The sequence below is a fragment of the Mytilus trossulus genome, chromosome 1 (assembly GCF_036588685.1).
Source record: "Mytilus trossulus isolate FHL-02 chromosome 1, PNRI_Mtr1.1.1.hap1, whole genome shotgun sequence".
Classification (NCBI taxonomy): domain Eukaryota; kingdom Metazoa; phylum Mollusca; class Bivalvia; order Mytilida; family Mytilidae; genus Mytilus; species Mytilus trossulus.
Window position 1 is genome coordinate 86,847,286 of NC_086373.1, and position 13,030 is coordinate 86,860,315.

The window sequence follows — 13,030 nt, forward strand, 5'->3', positions numbered from 1 at the left end:
ATAAGAAAATCTTATAACATCAAAAACACAAGAACGAGTAAAGGCATCAAAAAAGTATATTCAAATAAGTTTAGTTCTTTTTTTCGACAAAATATATTTCCAAAATATCGAAAGAAAAGTAAGTTCATGCATTCTTTTATGATGTGCCTCATCAATACCGTGATAAAATTCTCGATATATCTATATTTATTGCAAACTCAGAGATGTAAATAATATGGGATGTTACAATATACCTCCAACGTAAATCAACATCCATCGTAGCCTATGTTCAAATGATATGCCGATTTAGTTATGTTTAAAAAGTGCCATTGAAAATCAAAGAATAGAACCCTTATGAATGACAAAAAAAAAGTTAATGCATCAGAGCTTGGACAAATGTACAAAATCTTCTTTTCAATTCATTTTATGATTTTGTTAGTGTACCTTCTTCATATGCATTTAAATTGTCCCCAGGTACCTTCCACCTCTTTTTGTTTGGTCAAATATTTGGATAGATGTAGTAAGTCCTTCATATAAAAAAGGCGGTAGGTTCTAATATAATATCAAACTAGCAAATTTTAAAAATCATGACATTATCAATCAAAGTGTTGTTTAAAAGACTCTTGAAATTTCCCCACTCTCGAGGTAAATCGGCGCATACGACTCCATTGATCAATCAGTTCTTACTGTGACGAAATGGCAAAAACATTGTGATATAGGAAATTTGCAGGAAAGTACACGAATTCGAAAGACGTCTATTTGAAAAGCACAGATGTTTGTTCTGAAAGTACAAGTATTTTTTTTTTAGGAGAAAATTTCGCTATTTACTATTAAATTCCTAGAAGTTTTGATTCGATCGCTACTGATGGGTCTTGTGTAGACGAAAAGTGACTCTGGCGTACTATGGTATAAGTCAGGTACCTTTGATGAGTGTTCTGATTTGAATAGATAAATGAAAGGCTTTAATTTTATTACTGAATTCAGGAATACATATTTTTTTTTAAATACTGATTATGTTAATTTATAATATCAGTTTGTTGATTTGTAGACCAATACTCCTTGTTTATCATTCAAAGTCAACATGTGATACATGAAAGCTGCTACCTGTAATAAAAATGTGTAATTTGTTAATTAAAGGGTTAGAAGATAATTAGTTTCAAAAGGGAAGGTACATAGAGAGTTACTTAACCAAAGTTAAAATTGAAACGTATAAAGTGTGCAAAATTTCCTAGAATCAAATTTAAATGAGTCAGGAACAAGCTTTTTCAAATATGTAATAGTGTTTGTATTGTTTAATTTATTTAAAACTTCTCAAGATTTTGGATAGTATAGAGTAGTGTAGATCCACAGTAGCAGTTTTCCATATCATTATATCAATAAATGGTCGCTGTACAAACATGGGCCTTATTTCTGTTTTTCCTGCTTATAATATTTAAATGATTTCCTTAAATATGAGCCTTGAGGATGCACTTCTTTTAGGTTTTCTTCATAAATATAAATAAATAAATGGTTTTGTTTACAAACCTGATCCTTGTAAATGTACAGTAGCAGTTTTTCCACCTTGATCTATGTATATAGTTTCTGTATGTATGACGTTGCCGTTGTGTTTTATCAACAACTCATGTTCACCCAGAAATACTCTTGTATCAATTGAAGTTAAACCATCAAAAGAATGTAACTCATTAGTCCTGAATCTTTGATGAAATAGTTCCATCCATTTGATGCCAGCTGCATTTGGCTGTGAATATTAATAAGAATGTTATTGTTAGTGAAAACTTAATGAATTTATATGTCAAATATCCGAATTTTTCTCTTTCAAACTTCAAAGTTTCAACTTCCATACCTTGAAATTTTCATATGTTTTTTTTCCAATACAGGGTTATTTAAATCATCTAGATATATATCTTATATTTACCGTTACATTGTCTCCTGTTGCTAAAGCGTTCAGTTGTTTATTTATAGCACCATCCCAAAATCCCCAAAGGAGGACTCCTTCGACTGCAGGATGGCTAAAATACAACGTCATTACATCGTCTAGCGCTGATGCTTTATCACCATCATTAGATTCTAAAATACTTAATTCTGTAATCCATATCGGAAGTCCACTCTGTGAAATTTTGTCTAATCTATACTAAAAGAAATAAGACATTTCATTAGAAGTCGATATATCATGAGTACAAATACAATTTGAAAATCCAGTATCCATTAATGTTAGTTAAATAAGGACAATCAATATATTTGTCTTCCCAAAAAAATAGAATCAAAATGTATCGACAATAACAAACATAAATACACAAATTAAAATAGATTATATAGTATAAACTATATCATCTAGTTTTATTTTTTAGTTTATTGTAGAATACATGAAATTGAAATAATTTTAATACCATGCAAAAATGTTACAAATGTTAACATTCAAATATACAAACAGGTATTTCGATGAATATTGTTTTATAACAGTTTATAATATGAGGATTGAGGGAAACGTGATTACTTGTGGAATTCGTGTATGTCAGATTGAGATTTCTTCCCTTTCATTCATATATGTAAGGTTTCGTTATACGGAAGTACATGAAAAACATGTAAAAAAAACCTGTTTGTTGTTACAAATATTACGTGAAACTTATTGTAAGAAAAATTAATAATAAATGTCTGCTTCGACATAACATCGAACAAAAGTATAAATATATAAATATAAAACTAAATTGTTGCCTTTATTTGAAAGAAAGTATAAATGTAGACATTGAAATATAGTTGACCTTCATCCTATCTGATTTATCTATTATTGAATGAACATAAAATACTATATATCACGCCTATTGCAGAAAGATCGATAAAATTAACAAAAATATTATAATTATGACAAATATACACTGTATAATATCTATGTTCTTGGTTCAGAAACTTACAGAATAAGTAGTAGCAAACATGAATCTCAATTAAACTTGATACATAATAAGATGGAAAGTCTTATTTCTCTCTTTCAACCGAAGTAGTACTGAGACGTTCGTCTTAAGATTCCTATTCTTAATTGATTGTATATGTTTGCCATTGTATAACGCAAATTGCTGAAAATTGCAACACCGTAATAATAGACGAGAAGCTTGAAAAGTTAATCCCTTTTTTGTGCTATTTTTCATCTTAAAATGTAGGACATTATCAGGTTAAATAATTTGGTTTTGGTAAATTGATATGCTATGCATGTACCTCAAGATGCATTGTAATAGTTTGTATAGTTAGTTTGCTGTCTCATTATGGTATAACTCCACGACTCCTTCATTTATATATATGATTTACCTTAAGAACATTCATATCTATTTGGCTGGTTTTAAAATGACTTTGAACGCCCATCCCGTATACTGGAACACCACTGTCTTTGAATTTTCTTCCTTGAATTTTGTAAGCCTGTTGAAATAGAAATAAATTGATGGATAATTCTTACATCCAGTCATGTTGAAAAGTATATTAAAAGTAATTTTAAATTACAAAGATTGCAGAAAACTTCCTCATCTCGTTTTTTTTTCCATATGATTAAAATTGTATATAATATAAGCTACGTGTGATTTGAAATATTTTTTTTAAAAATTTATTTTATGCTTGATTTGGATGTTATAAAGTATTTCAAGAAATACTGACATATCAATTAAAAAAATAACTGTAAAATCATGCTAAGTAATTCACGTTCGGAATCAACATAACAATATTCAACATAAGATTGCTCTACAAACCGTTGTAGAAAGATGAGAATTCACAACATTAAACTCATTCAGAAACAGCTTAACACTCGGTTCTAATGAATACATCCAGTTGAACATCTCCCTGGTGATGTCTGAATGTCCAGTTGTTTGTTCAAAATAATCTCCGTGTAAATTTTCGTTGTTCACATCCCAATGTTCTAACCTGTAATTAAATAACAAGTCTTAAAAATTAAAATGTGAGCTGATTTATTCGACGATAGTTTTACAATAATTATATCCTGATAAATGATTAAAAAATACAACTTTTACACAACAATACGCCTAGTGTCAGTAAAAGTTTGTGAAGACGTTCTTCTTCTTTGCATGCAGTATCTGTGATACAATTTACATTTTTTAATGTCAAAGCAAGTAGCACGTGACAAAACTTACACTTAGTCGAAACTGTGAATTAGTGCAGTGAAACGAACGAAGAAATGTAAGATTGACATCAGAAGCAAAATTTCTCAGATAAATGAGACAATATCTCTGACAAAATTGAAAAAAAAGCTGAAGAGATAATTGACGGATATTTTTCATGCGAAACTGGATAGTATAATATAAAAGTTCTACCTTAAAAACTGCCATCGAAGTCAACCGACCAACAATGTATCCTTCATGTGTAATTTTTAACGAAGAATGACAAATTTTGATATCCAGTCGTATGTAGAAAGTTTAAAGAAAACATCCATAGATATGCATACTTTAATATAGTTTACTACACTGTATACTTTCATTATTCTAGCATGAAAAGTGAAGAAGGAAATCAATTTTCTGTAAATATTGAAACCTTTTTATACAGGAGTAGATTACCTTAGCCGTATTTGGCACAACTTTTTGGAATTTTGGGTCCTCAATGCTCTTCAACTTTGTACTTGTTTGGCTTTTCAACTGTTTTGATATGAGCGTCACTGATGAGTCTTATGTAGACGAAACGCGAGTCTGGCGTATCAAATTATAATCCTGGTACCTTTGATAACTATTTTATATAATCTACATCCTGCATAAAATAATAAAAAGTCTAGCTGGAGTCCGTTGATAAATAATCGGTGAAATCCTTTCAAATGATTGGGACGGACGCGGTAAGTGACAAATTATAAGTCAACGATGGAAACCTTCCCAATCATCTATTATCAGTTCATGTTTTTTTTATTATTCATTTAAAGAATTTTTGCTTAATTCCTCACCTTATGGTTTACCGTGATGATGAAAATCAGTTGAGTTTGGAAATAAAACAAAAGTATCAACTTACAGTCCATATGTATGAGCTATCATCCCATTAACTCTCGTGTGCATTTGTTGCAGTATCTCAGTAGATGACAAACCGTCCAACCAGGCTGGAGAGTGACCATCAACACCCCAAAACATGTTATGTCCCCTGACTTTCATACTACAAATTAACAAATTGTTGATATATATTATAAGCATGAATAGTAACGTATATTTTCATGTTCTTAATTTTTTAATTCCACCGAATGATCTTTGTATTCCTCTTCACTGTCGAAATTTTATTGTGATCACGTGTCATCCGGAACTTCTGCTTGCTGATATATTTTGAATATACTTGGCATGTGTTATTTGTTGTAAAAAGAATTAAACGAAATTTACCCATGAGCCTTCAAAACGTTGACAGCATCAACACCTTTGGCATAATCAGCGTTACCCTGGAATATAAAGTTGGTTTTATAAATAGTGTCATTATTATTGGATGCACATAAATGGAAAATTCAGAGTTACTTTCTGTATTTTATTTAACTGTTTAACTATTATTTTTATTGTTTTAGCCAGTGATCTGTCTAGATTTTACTGATTTTTTTAATGTTGAAATGCAATTGATTTATGGAACTTTTAACTGAAATAACAGAAAAAAGATTTATAACTTTATCCTATCTACATCTAACATAATTTACTAATAAACAAAAAATTAAGATAAGATATAGAATTGTATAAAAACGAGATAACAAAGACAACTTGGTTAAATAAAATATAACAGATAAGTAGATTTTGCAAAAGAAACAATCATCCATCAGACGATGTGAGACTGTACAGTTTGTTTAACAACTTTTTTTTTTTTATATTTATACTATACATTTAATTTTTCACATTTTCAAAGCAAACTGACTGAAATCAGCTATTCATATCAATTACATTTTGGTATAAACACAAAGCTATCATTATATATCCTCCATTCATTATGAACTGCTAATGCTAAGTGTAGATTAAGTTTTACTTGTGGTTCATGATTCGCATCTTTGGTTTTTATTACAATTCCTGTTGAAACATCTAGCTATCATATTTGGTCAGAAGTTATTTACAAACTGAATCAAATTCTCTTAAAATATAAACTGAAATTAAAGTGTTGCTTCATATCGAATGTCTATAGTCCTGAGACAAAACTCAGTAATCTTTATGTTCACCTGGAAAAAAGGTTTTGCGAAAACAATATAGATTGGCATGAATGTAGAATGTGTATAATTTATGGTTAAGAATTGAATTCATTGTTTTAACTCACCTACATTGATAGGACAGAACAGCTGTGCGAAAATGCAATTTTTGTATGACAATTTTTTTCTCCAAAACATTGATTTTTCAATGAGCTCTAATGATGCGTCTTTCTAGTCTTAAGTTTGACAGAAATGTAAGCCTATAACACACATTTAATTTTAAACAAAAAACTTTTTGGTAAAACCCAAATTATATACATTGTACAAACATGTCTTTTCACATTGTTTACAATATAAGTGTTGCCATACTTTTTTCCAGGTGTATATAATTTTCGAAAAAAATCCATTTAAAGCCATATCTTAGCAGACAAGAAATATGTAAGTGTAATATATGAAAATTATTTTCATGTACAAGGATTCTTTGATAATGATTCTGAATTACCACGTGATCGTGATTGATTTTTTGATGCTCACCATTGTTTTTTCCATGAGTTTCCATTTCAATGCATTTTCTGTAACAGCCCATTCAAAGTTGTTATACACGAAGTCCTGGTAAGTTTTATATGTACTACTAGTATCTGTGATCAAGGCTGCTTTTATAGCAGTTCCAAAAGCAAACTTACTCTTTGTCTGTTTTATCTTTTATAACAAAATAAAAACACATTCAATTAGTGTTCTGACAGCAACATAAATGCTATTCATATATTCAAAAATAAATATATACATGTATGAAAAGACAGTTGTACTGTCAGTTTGAAATAATTGATATCTTATTGACAGTTACTGATTTAAGGACATTGTTTCATTTTGTTTTTTATATTAATTTGAAATATTTCTCTTAAATTTTGCTGATTGTTTCAGATTTAAAGGTCATAAGTTGATAATACCTGGACAGTTAGATCACTAGTAATTAACGGCTCACTGGATGCAAGGCTGCAATATGAAATTTAAAAAAGAAATATAAACAGGTATTTGTTGAAAGTGTGTATACAATTGCAATATACAGTTAATGATATATAGATTCATATTCTGTGACAAAGTAACAATACGACTATTAAATAATATTTTAAGAATTGAATGCTTCGTTTTGTAATTTTATTGGGGTGCAAAAGGGTTGACCGAAGTACATTTTGTACAAAAAATGTGCGCACGGTTAACGCTTTAACAACCCTATAAAGTTACAAAAAGAAGCATTCAATACTTATAATTACCTTTTTTTAGCTGGGATCATGAAAACACGATTTTTATCAAGTTTTTATTTGATTCACCTGTGCACTTTATTGTGGGACCTCGTGTCATCATGACTGATACATTTTATTGTGTAATGCAGTTGTTTCAGGAATATCATGTGATGTGCAGTTAGCCAATCAGAATAACGTATTTTAATGAAACATACATCTAATGTAATTATTAGTATATATGCGAATGTGGTCGAGTGGTCTAGACCGCCGAACGAGAACAATGCACTTTTTCGCACGAATGATGATACATGCATAGCAGGGGATGCATCCGGTCAATTACTTTTTAGTTCATGTGATTCCCTAAGTTGTTGTCCGTTGCCTTGTTTTGTCTCAATTGATTTATATTGTCTATATTTACTAATTGCGTTTCATTAAGAAATGTTTTTTAAGATTGATATTGACAGTGTCGCAAACATCGAAATCGTCTGTTATTGATGTGTAATTTTCAGAAAAATGAGGGTTGTTACATTTTAACGTTGCGTCGTTTGTTTTCTCCTTTTTTTAGTGTAAATTCACATTTCGATAAGACGTGTCACGGTACTTGTCTATCCCAAATTCATGTATTTGGTTTTGATGTTATATTTGTTATTCTCGTGGGATTTTGTCTGAAGCTTGTCCGTTTCTGTGTGTGTTACATTTCAGTGTTGTGTCGTTGTTCTCCCTTTATATTTAATGCGTTTCCCTCGGTTTTAGTTTGTTACCCCGTTTTTGTTTTTTGTCCATGGATTTATGAGTTTTTATCAGCGGTATACTACTGTTGCCTTTATTTATGTTTACCTTATGGTTAGCGATCCCTTTCGAATGTTATTAATTCTTTGACTTGCCTTAGTTTTCCAGTTAACGTCATGATTAATGTATGTGCAGCTTGAATAATCCAAGAGATAATTCACTGAAGGATCGTCTACTCGAATTGAGATTTTTACACGGGATGTTCCTGTTACATAATGCATATACATTTGTACATATTGATTAGTAAATGAATTCACAGTTATTTCTATACAGATTTGGTTGACCAATCCGGCTTTTGGGGTATCTTTCTAGTCACTTTTATTCTATGTAAATAATAGCAGTCAAAGAAATTTAGCGAAATTTAAACTAATATATTATTGTTTTAATAAAAAAAAATGGCGGATATGGTATCCAACCAATTGAATCAATTCAGTAGAAAGGGGATATCAAGTCCAATGCAAAATTAGTCATATAATATATGTAATAAAAATCGAAAAATACTATATGACAATACGAAAGGAAAAATGCGTCTAAGATATTTTTACACATACATTAATTTGTGTCAGACAGTATGCTTTTACCAGAATTGAGGTAGGTCATGAGGGGCATTACCTTGAGGAATAAGTAAATCTCCACCAATTTCTGTCCACCCGTATTTTGGTTGAAAATATTTGTTTACACCAATAACTTCATATTTGGTTACTCCTTTAATTAAAACTTTATTTTATTAAACATTTCAGTAGACAATTGTTCATGTATATATTTATTACAGAAAGTAGAGGTACTCACTGTGAGATAAGCCGTGAAACTCCACAAAATTATATTAAGCGGTTTAGGAGAACATCAGGATGCAAAAGTTGGACAGAATAAACGAACGACGGAATCATCTTCATATTACACCCGCTTTAGGAAACAGGGGTATATAACTACCTACTACTAGCTAAATAAACTCATCATAGATACCAGGATCAATTTTTTTTTACGTCAGACGCGCGTTTCGTCTACAAAAGACTCACCAGTGATGCTCGAATCCAAAAAAGACAAAAAGGCTTAAATAAAGTACGAAGTTCAAGAGCATGGAGGACCGAAATTCCAAAAAGTTTTCTAAATACTTTTCAACGTACAAGTGTAGTTCAAAACGTCTGGAATTCAGATTCAGTTTGAGCAAAAATTACTATCTTTAACGTTGGCGAAGTTTATGGAATAACTGTTTCACAAATGATATCGGATATGTTCCTTACGTCGTTACTACAACCACTTCCCTTTCATGAATGTGACCTACCGAATTAGACTATTTACCGGATTTGTAATCACATAAGCGACGGGTGCCACATGTGGAGCAGGATCTGCTTACCCTTCCGGAGCACCTGAGATCACCCCTAGTTTTTGGTGGGGTTCGTGTTGTTTATTCTTAACTTGAGTTTTCTATGTTGTGTCATGTGTACTATTGTTTCTATGTTTGTCTTTTTCATTTTTAGCCATGGCGTTGTCAGTTTGTTTTAGATTTATGAGTTTGACTGTCCCTTTGGTATCTTTCGTCCCTCTTTTATAATGTATTTCCAATGGTTTATTTTTTTTAAAACTTATAGCGTTTTCTAGATGACAATTACCATCCATTTTTTAGAACTCTTAGATAGTGTTATTCTTTATGATTCTTCCCAGCTTTCTGAAGCGTTGGTATAAAGTGTTTTTCGTTTGGAAGGGGTGGGGTAGGGCGCATTTATCCGACTGTCCAATCGTTTGTTATTCTGTCTTCTTTTTTAAAATCCGAACTGTTCCTGATTAACTTGACTACTATGAAATTCAACAAAATTCGGTTCAGCGGTTCAGGAGACCATCATAATAATTGAACGAAGGACGCAAGACGAACGACGGAATTCCCCTCATTATACACCACTGCTTTAGGAAACGGGAGTATATTATTACCTACAACTAGCTAACATACATGTGAACGTACATGTGTGATTTAAAACATCGGGAATTCAGATTCAGTATGCACAAAAATTACTGTGTTTAACGTCGGCGAACTGTATACTATAGTAATGTATTTCTATTGATTTATTTTTAATTTTACAATATTTTACCTATAACAATTACCATCTATTATTTGTAACTCTTAGATGATGTCAGTCTTTATGATACCTTCCAGCTTTCTGAAGCGTTGGTATAAAAGGGACTTAAGATACCAGAGGACAGTCAAACTCATAGATCGAAAATAAACTGACAACGCCATGGCTAAAAATGTAGGATCTTTTTTTATTTTACTTTGGGATGACATGGGCAGAAATGCATAGTACAGTTCACACCTGTAACCGTGTCGGCCCCTATAAAACCAAACTTAATGACACATTTGCGGTTTATTTTCCATACAAGGACAGTGTGAACCATTTATTAAAGGGGAACTAGCTATACGACATATATAGAAAATATAAAATATGATTTTTGTTTTGTTCAATCATTAATGAAAGTGAAATAGTGAAATAGTGAAATAATAATTTGCTTTTAGCAGCAAGTATGGTTCAAAATGAACTACGAAACATCGATCATAAATTATTTACTTGCAAGTAAATAAGTCGACGTAATTGAATCCGTTTTCAAGTGACCATCAATTTAATCCCTCAGCTAAAGATGAACTTTACATGAATATACATGTTCAGGTGTTAAAGTGAAACAAAAGAAAATCATTTGATTGACTGAGTCGATCAACATAAGCTGTTCTTATACAGCTAAAAACGATGATAAACATTTAATATTTTACCTAACAAATGAAATTAAACCGACCTAAAAAAATCAATTGCACGATTTTGCTATCTTTTTATATCTATATATATGTTTATATCGTTTATATATGCAGTCTTCTGAGGTCAACTCGATAGTTGATTAGATGTCGTCGCGACTAAAATACACACGAAACGATAATACATATAATATAGTCCGTGCCTTTGTAAATTGAATTCCTACAGTGCAAACTCGCGCATTATTAAAAGTTGAAAAAATAGTAAAACGCATACGAATATTGCATCGAAGTCCGCCAATTAGAACGTTGAAAAATAAGGAAAGCAAAATCGCAAATTGATGAATAACACTTTCGAAATCAAAACTCACCATCCGTAGAAAAAATACTCATCATTGTTACCTTTACCGACATTTTACCATGTGGCAAATTAAGAACCTTGATGAAGGCCCTGCATTTTATATGTTTTCCTCCCTCTACATTGAAGGACTGGGTCAATCCTGAGTCAAATTTTTGTCTGTAACGTAAACAAATACCAATTATATTTCTATCAAGTATATAGTTTTTGATTTTGTCGAACAGCATTTGCACATATATATTTGATTTAACGGCATATGGCAATAGTCCTACACATTATTTGATTAAAAATTTTAAGATTTAGTATCAGTAATTGAAGATAAATTATTTGTATCATTGAAACGCAAACAGGTACACACTGCTAATCAATATTTTTAGTTTTGGTTCTCTTTGACATTTTAATTGTAAAATATTTGCACTCTTTTTGATTTTTATTACATGTAGTATTAGTTAAAGAAAATAACCATCCGAGCAGCCATCTCGACATACAGCTGGACATTCAATATATGTGTCCGCAGATTTTGTATAGAAATAGTAAACCTTCTGATGAAATTATACAATAAATTTCATTTGATCAGAGACTAGCATGTCTTTCTCATAATTATACCTATTTGTCACCTCGATGCTTCGATCGCCATGATAGCTGGTATCTACAACTGAGGCTTGACAACTCTGGCACACCCATGGATTAATTCTATTCCGACGCTCAAAGTCAGGATTCCGTAATAGATCTGCTGCCCAGAGAATATTAACATTCAGGTATATAACAAAAACATTCAAAGTGAAGATCATCATGTCTACCAGGTTGAATGTACGTAATTTATAAATTGTACGCCACCGCTACTGCTTCCTAAATGTCTCACAAGTTCATGTGCCTTTATAATACAAAAAATAATAATCATACAACGATGTAAACTAAAGAAAACTATTTCTAAAAATTAAATAAAAACAAGTTTAGAATATAGACTTTTAATTTGTCAATTCAAACATCTGATGCAACCTCAAACTATTTATGTTCCTTTATTTTTATTTTGTATGTGACTAAAAATCTTGTTCACCGTTCTTTTTAAATGTTAAATTTTTCGTATTTTATTTAACATATTGACCACGACCAAAATACGAATAAGATTTATCGTAAGTATACTGAATTTTTCACAACTTACGATCAATCTTAATCGTAAGTTTTTTGGTGAAACCGACTCATGGTTCTTCCAAGTGCTTCCCGAAACCTCTTTTTATCTAAATGTATCAGCAAACAAATCCATGCTTCAAAGTTATTGTAAAACTATCTATTCTAGAAGTTGCATGAATCAGATGTGAATACTAACAAAATCCAAAGATTTTCTAGAGCACATATAATTTAAGACTCTTCCATTTGAAATAGTATTAAAAAATGAATGTTCTACACTTAACACAAGTATTCCTAATTCATAATTGAATAAGTTGGCCTGCTTTGTTTCATAAAAAAGAATTGCCAACGTTGATTCAAGTATCTTGAATAATGAATGGTCAAAGAAAAGGTTCAGAACATGAAATTAACAAGATGATCGTTTTTTTAATAGACAACAAATATTTGTTATGTTTGGAGGCTTGACGTGATACAGAAAACAAAAAAATGTCTATAACATCATTATCAAAATGAGTTGTGACACTTGTTAAAATTAAGACATCTAAAATCTTACCAATATTGTTAATATTCCAATATTTTATTGAGTATCTTTTTTAATGGTTGTTCAACAATCTAATCACATAAAGTATATTAAACAATATTTAATAAAGAAAATTGATTTAATGTAACAATATATTTAGATA

General features: G+C 30.7%; 1 protein-coding gene across 1 annotated transcript; it reads right to left on the minus strand.

Annotated features, from left to right (window-relative positions):
• Nucleotides 1-993: 993 nt before the first annotated feature.
• LOC134701381 (anti-sigma-I factor RsgI6-like) lies at nt 994-12,082 on the minus strand. The gene is made up of 13 exons (XM_063562560.1): nt 11,826-12,082; nt 11,233-11,378; nt 8,740-8,832; nt 8,176-8,332; nt 7,045-7,090; nt 6,632-6,796; nt 5,322-5,377; nt 4,966-5,103; nt 3,708-3,879; nt 3,277-3,384; nt 1,895-2,110; nt 1,504-1,717; nt 994-1,083 (listed from the first exon to the last, which is right to left on the minus strand). The coding sequence occupies exons 1-13, from the start codon at nt 12,011-12,013 to the stop codon at nt 1,046-1,048; spliced, it is 1,737 nt and encodes a 578-aa protein (XP_063418630.1). The 5' UTR covers nt 12,014-12,082; the 3' UTR covers nt 994-1,045.
• Nucleotides 12,083-13,030: the final 948 nt, after the last annotated feature.

What these genes read in the sequence shown, in the direction of transcription:
- LOC134701381 (XM_063562560.1), bottom strand. Translation starts at nt 12,013, where the DNA reads ATGATGATCTTCACTTTGAATGTTTTTGTTATATACCTGAATGTTAAT. An exon ending in AGCATCGAGGTGACAAATAG is followed by an intron (nt 11,379 to 11,825) that starts GTATAATTATGA and finishes TTTACGTTACAG; the next exon opens with ACAAAAATTTGACTCAGGAT. An exon ending in AAGGGATCGCTAACCATAAG is followed by an intron (nt 7,091 to 8,175) that starts GTAAACATAAAT and finishes TTCATATTGCAG; the next exon opens with CCTTGCATCCAGTGAGCCGT.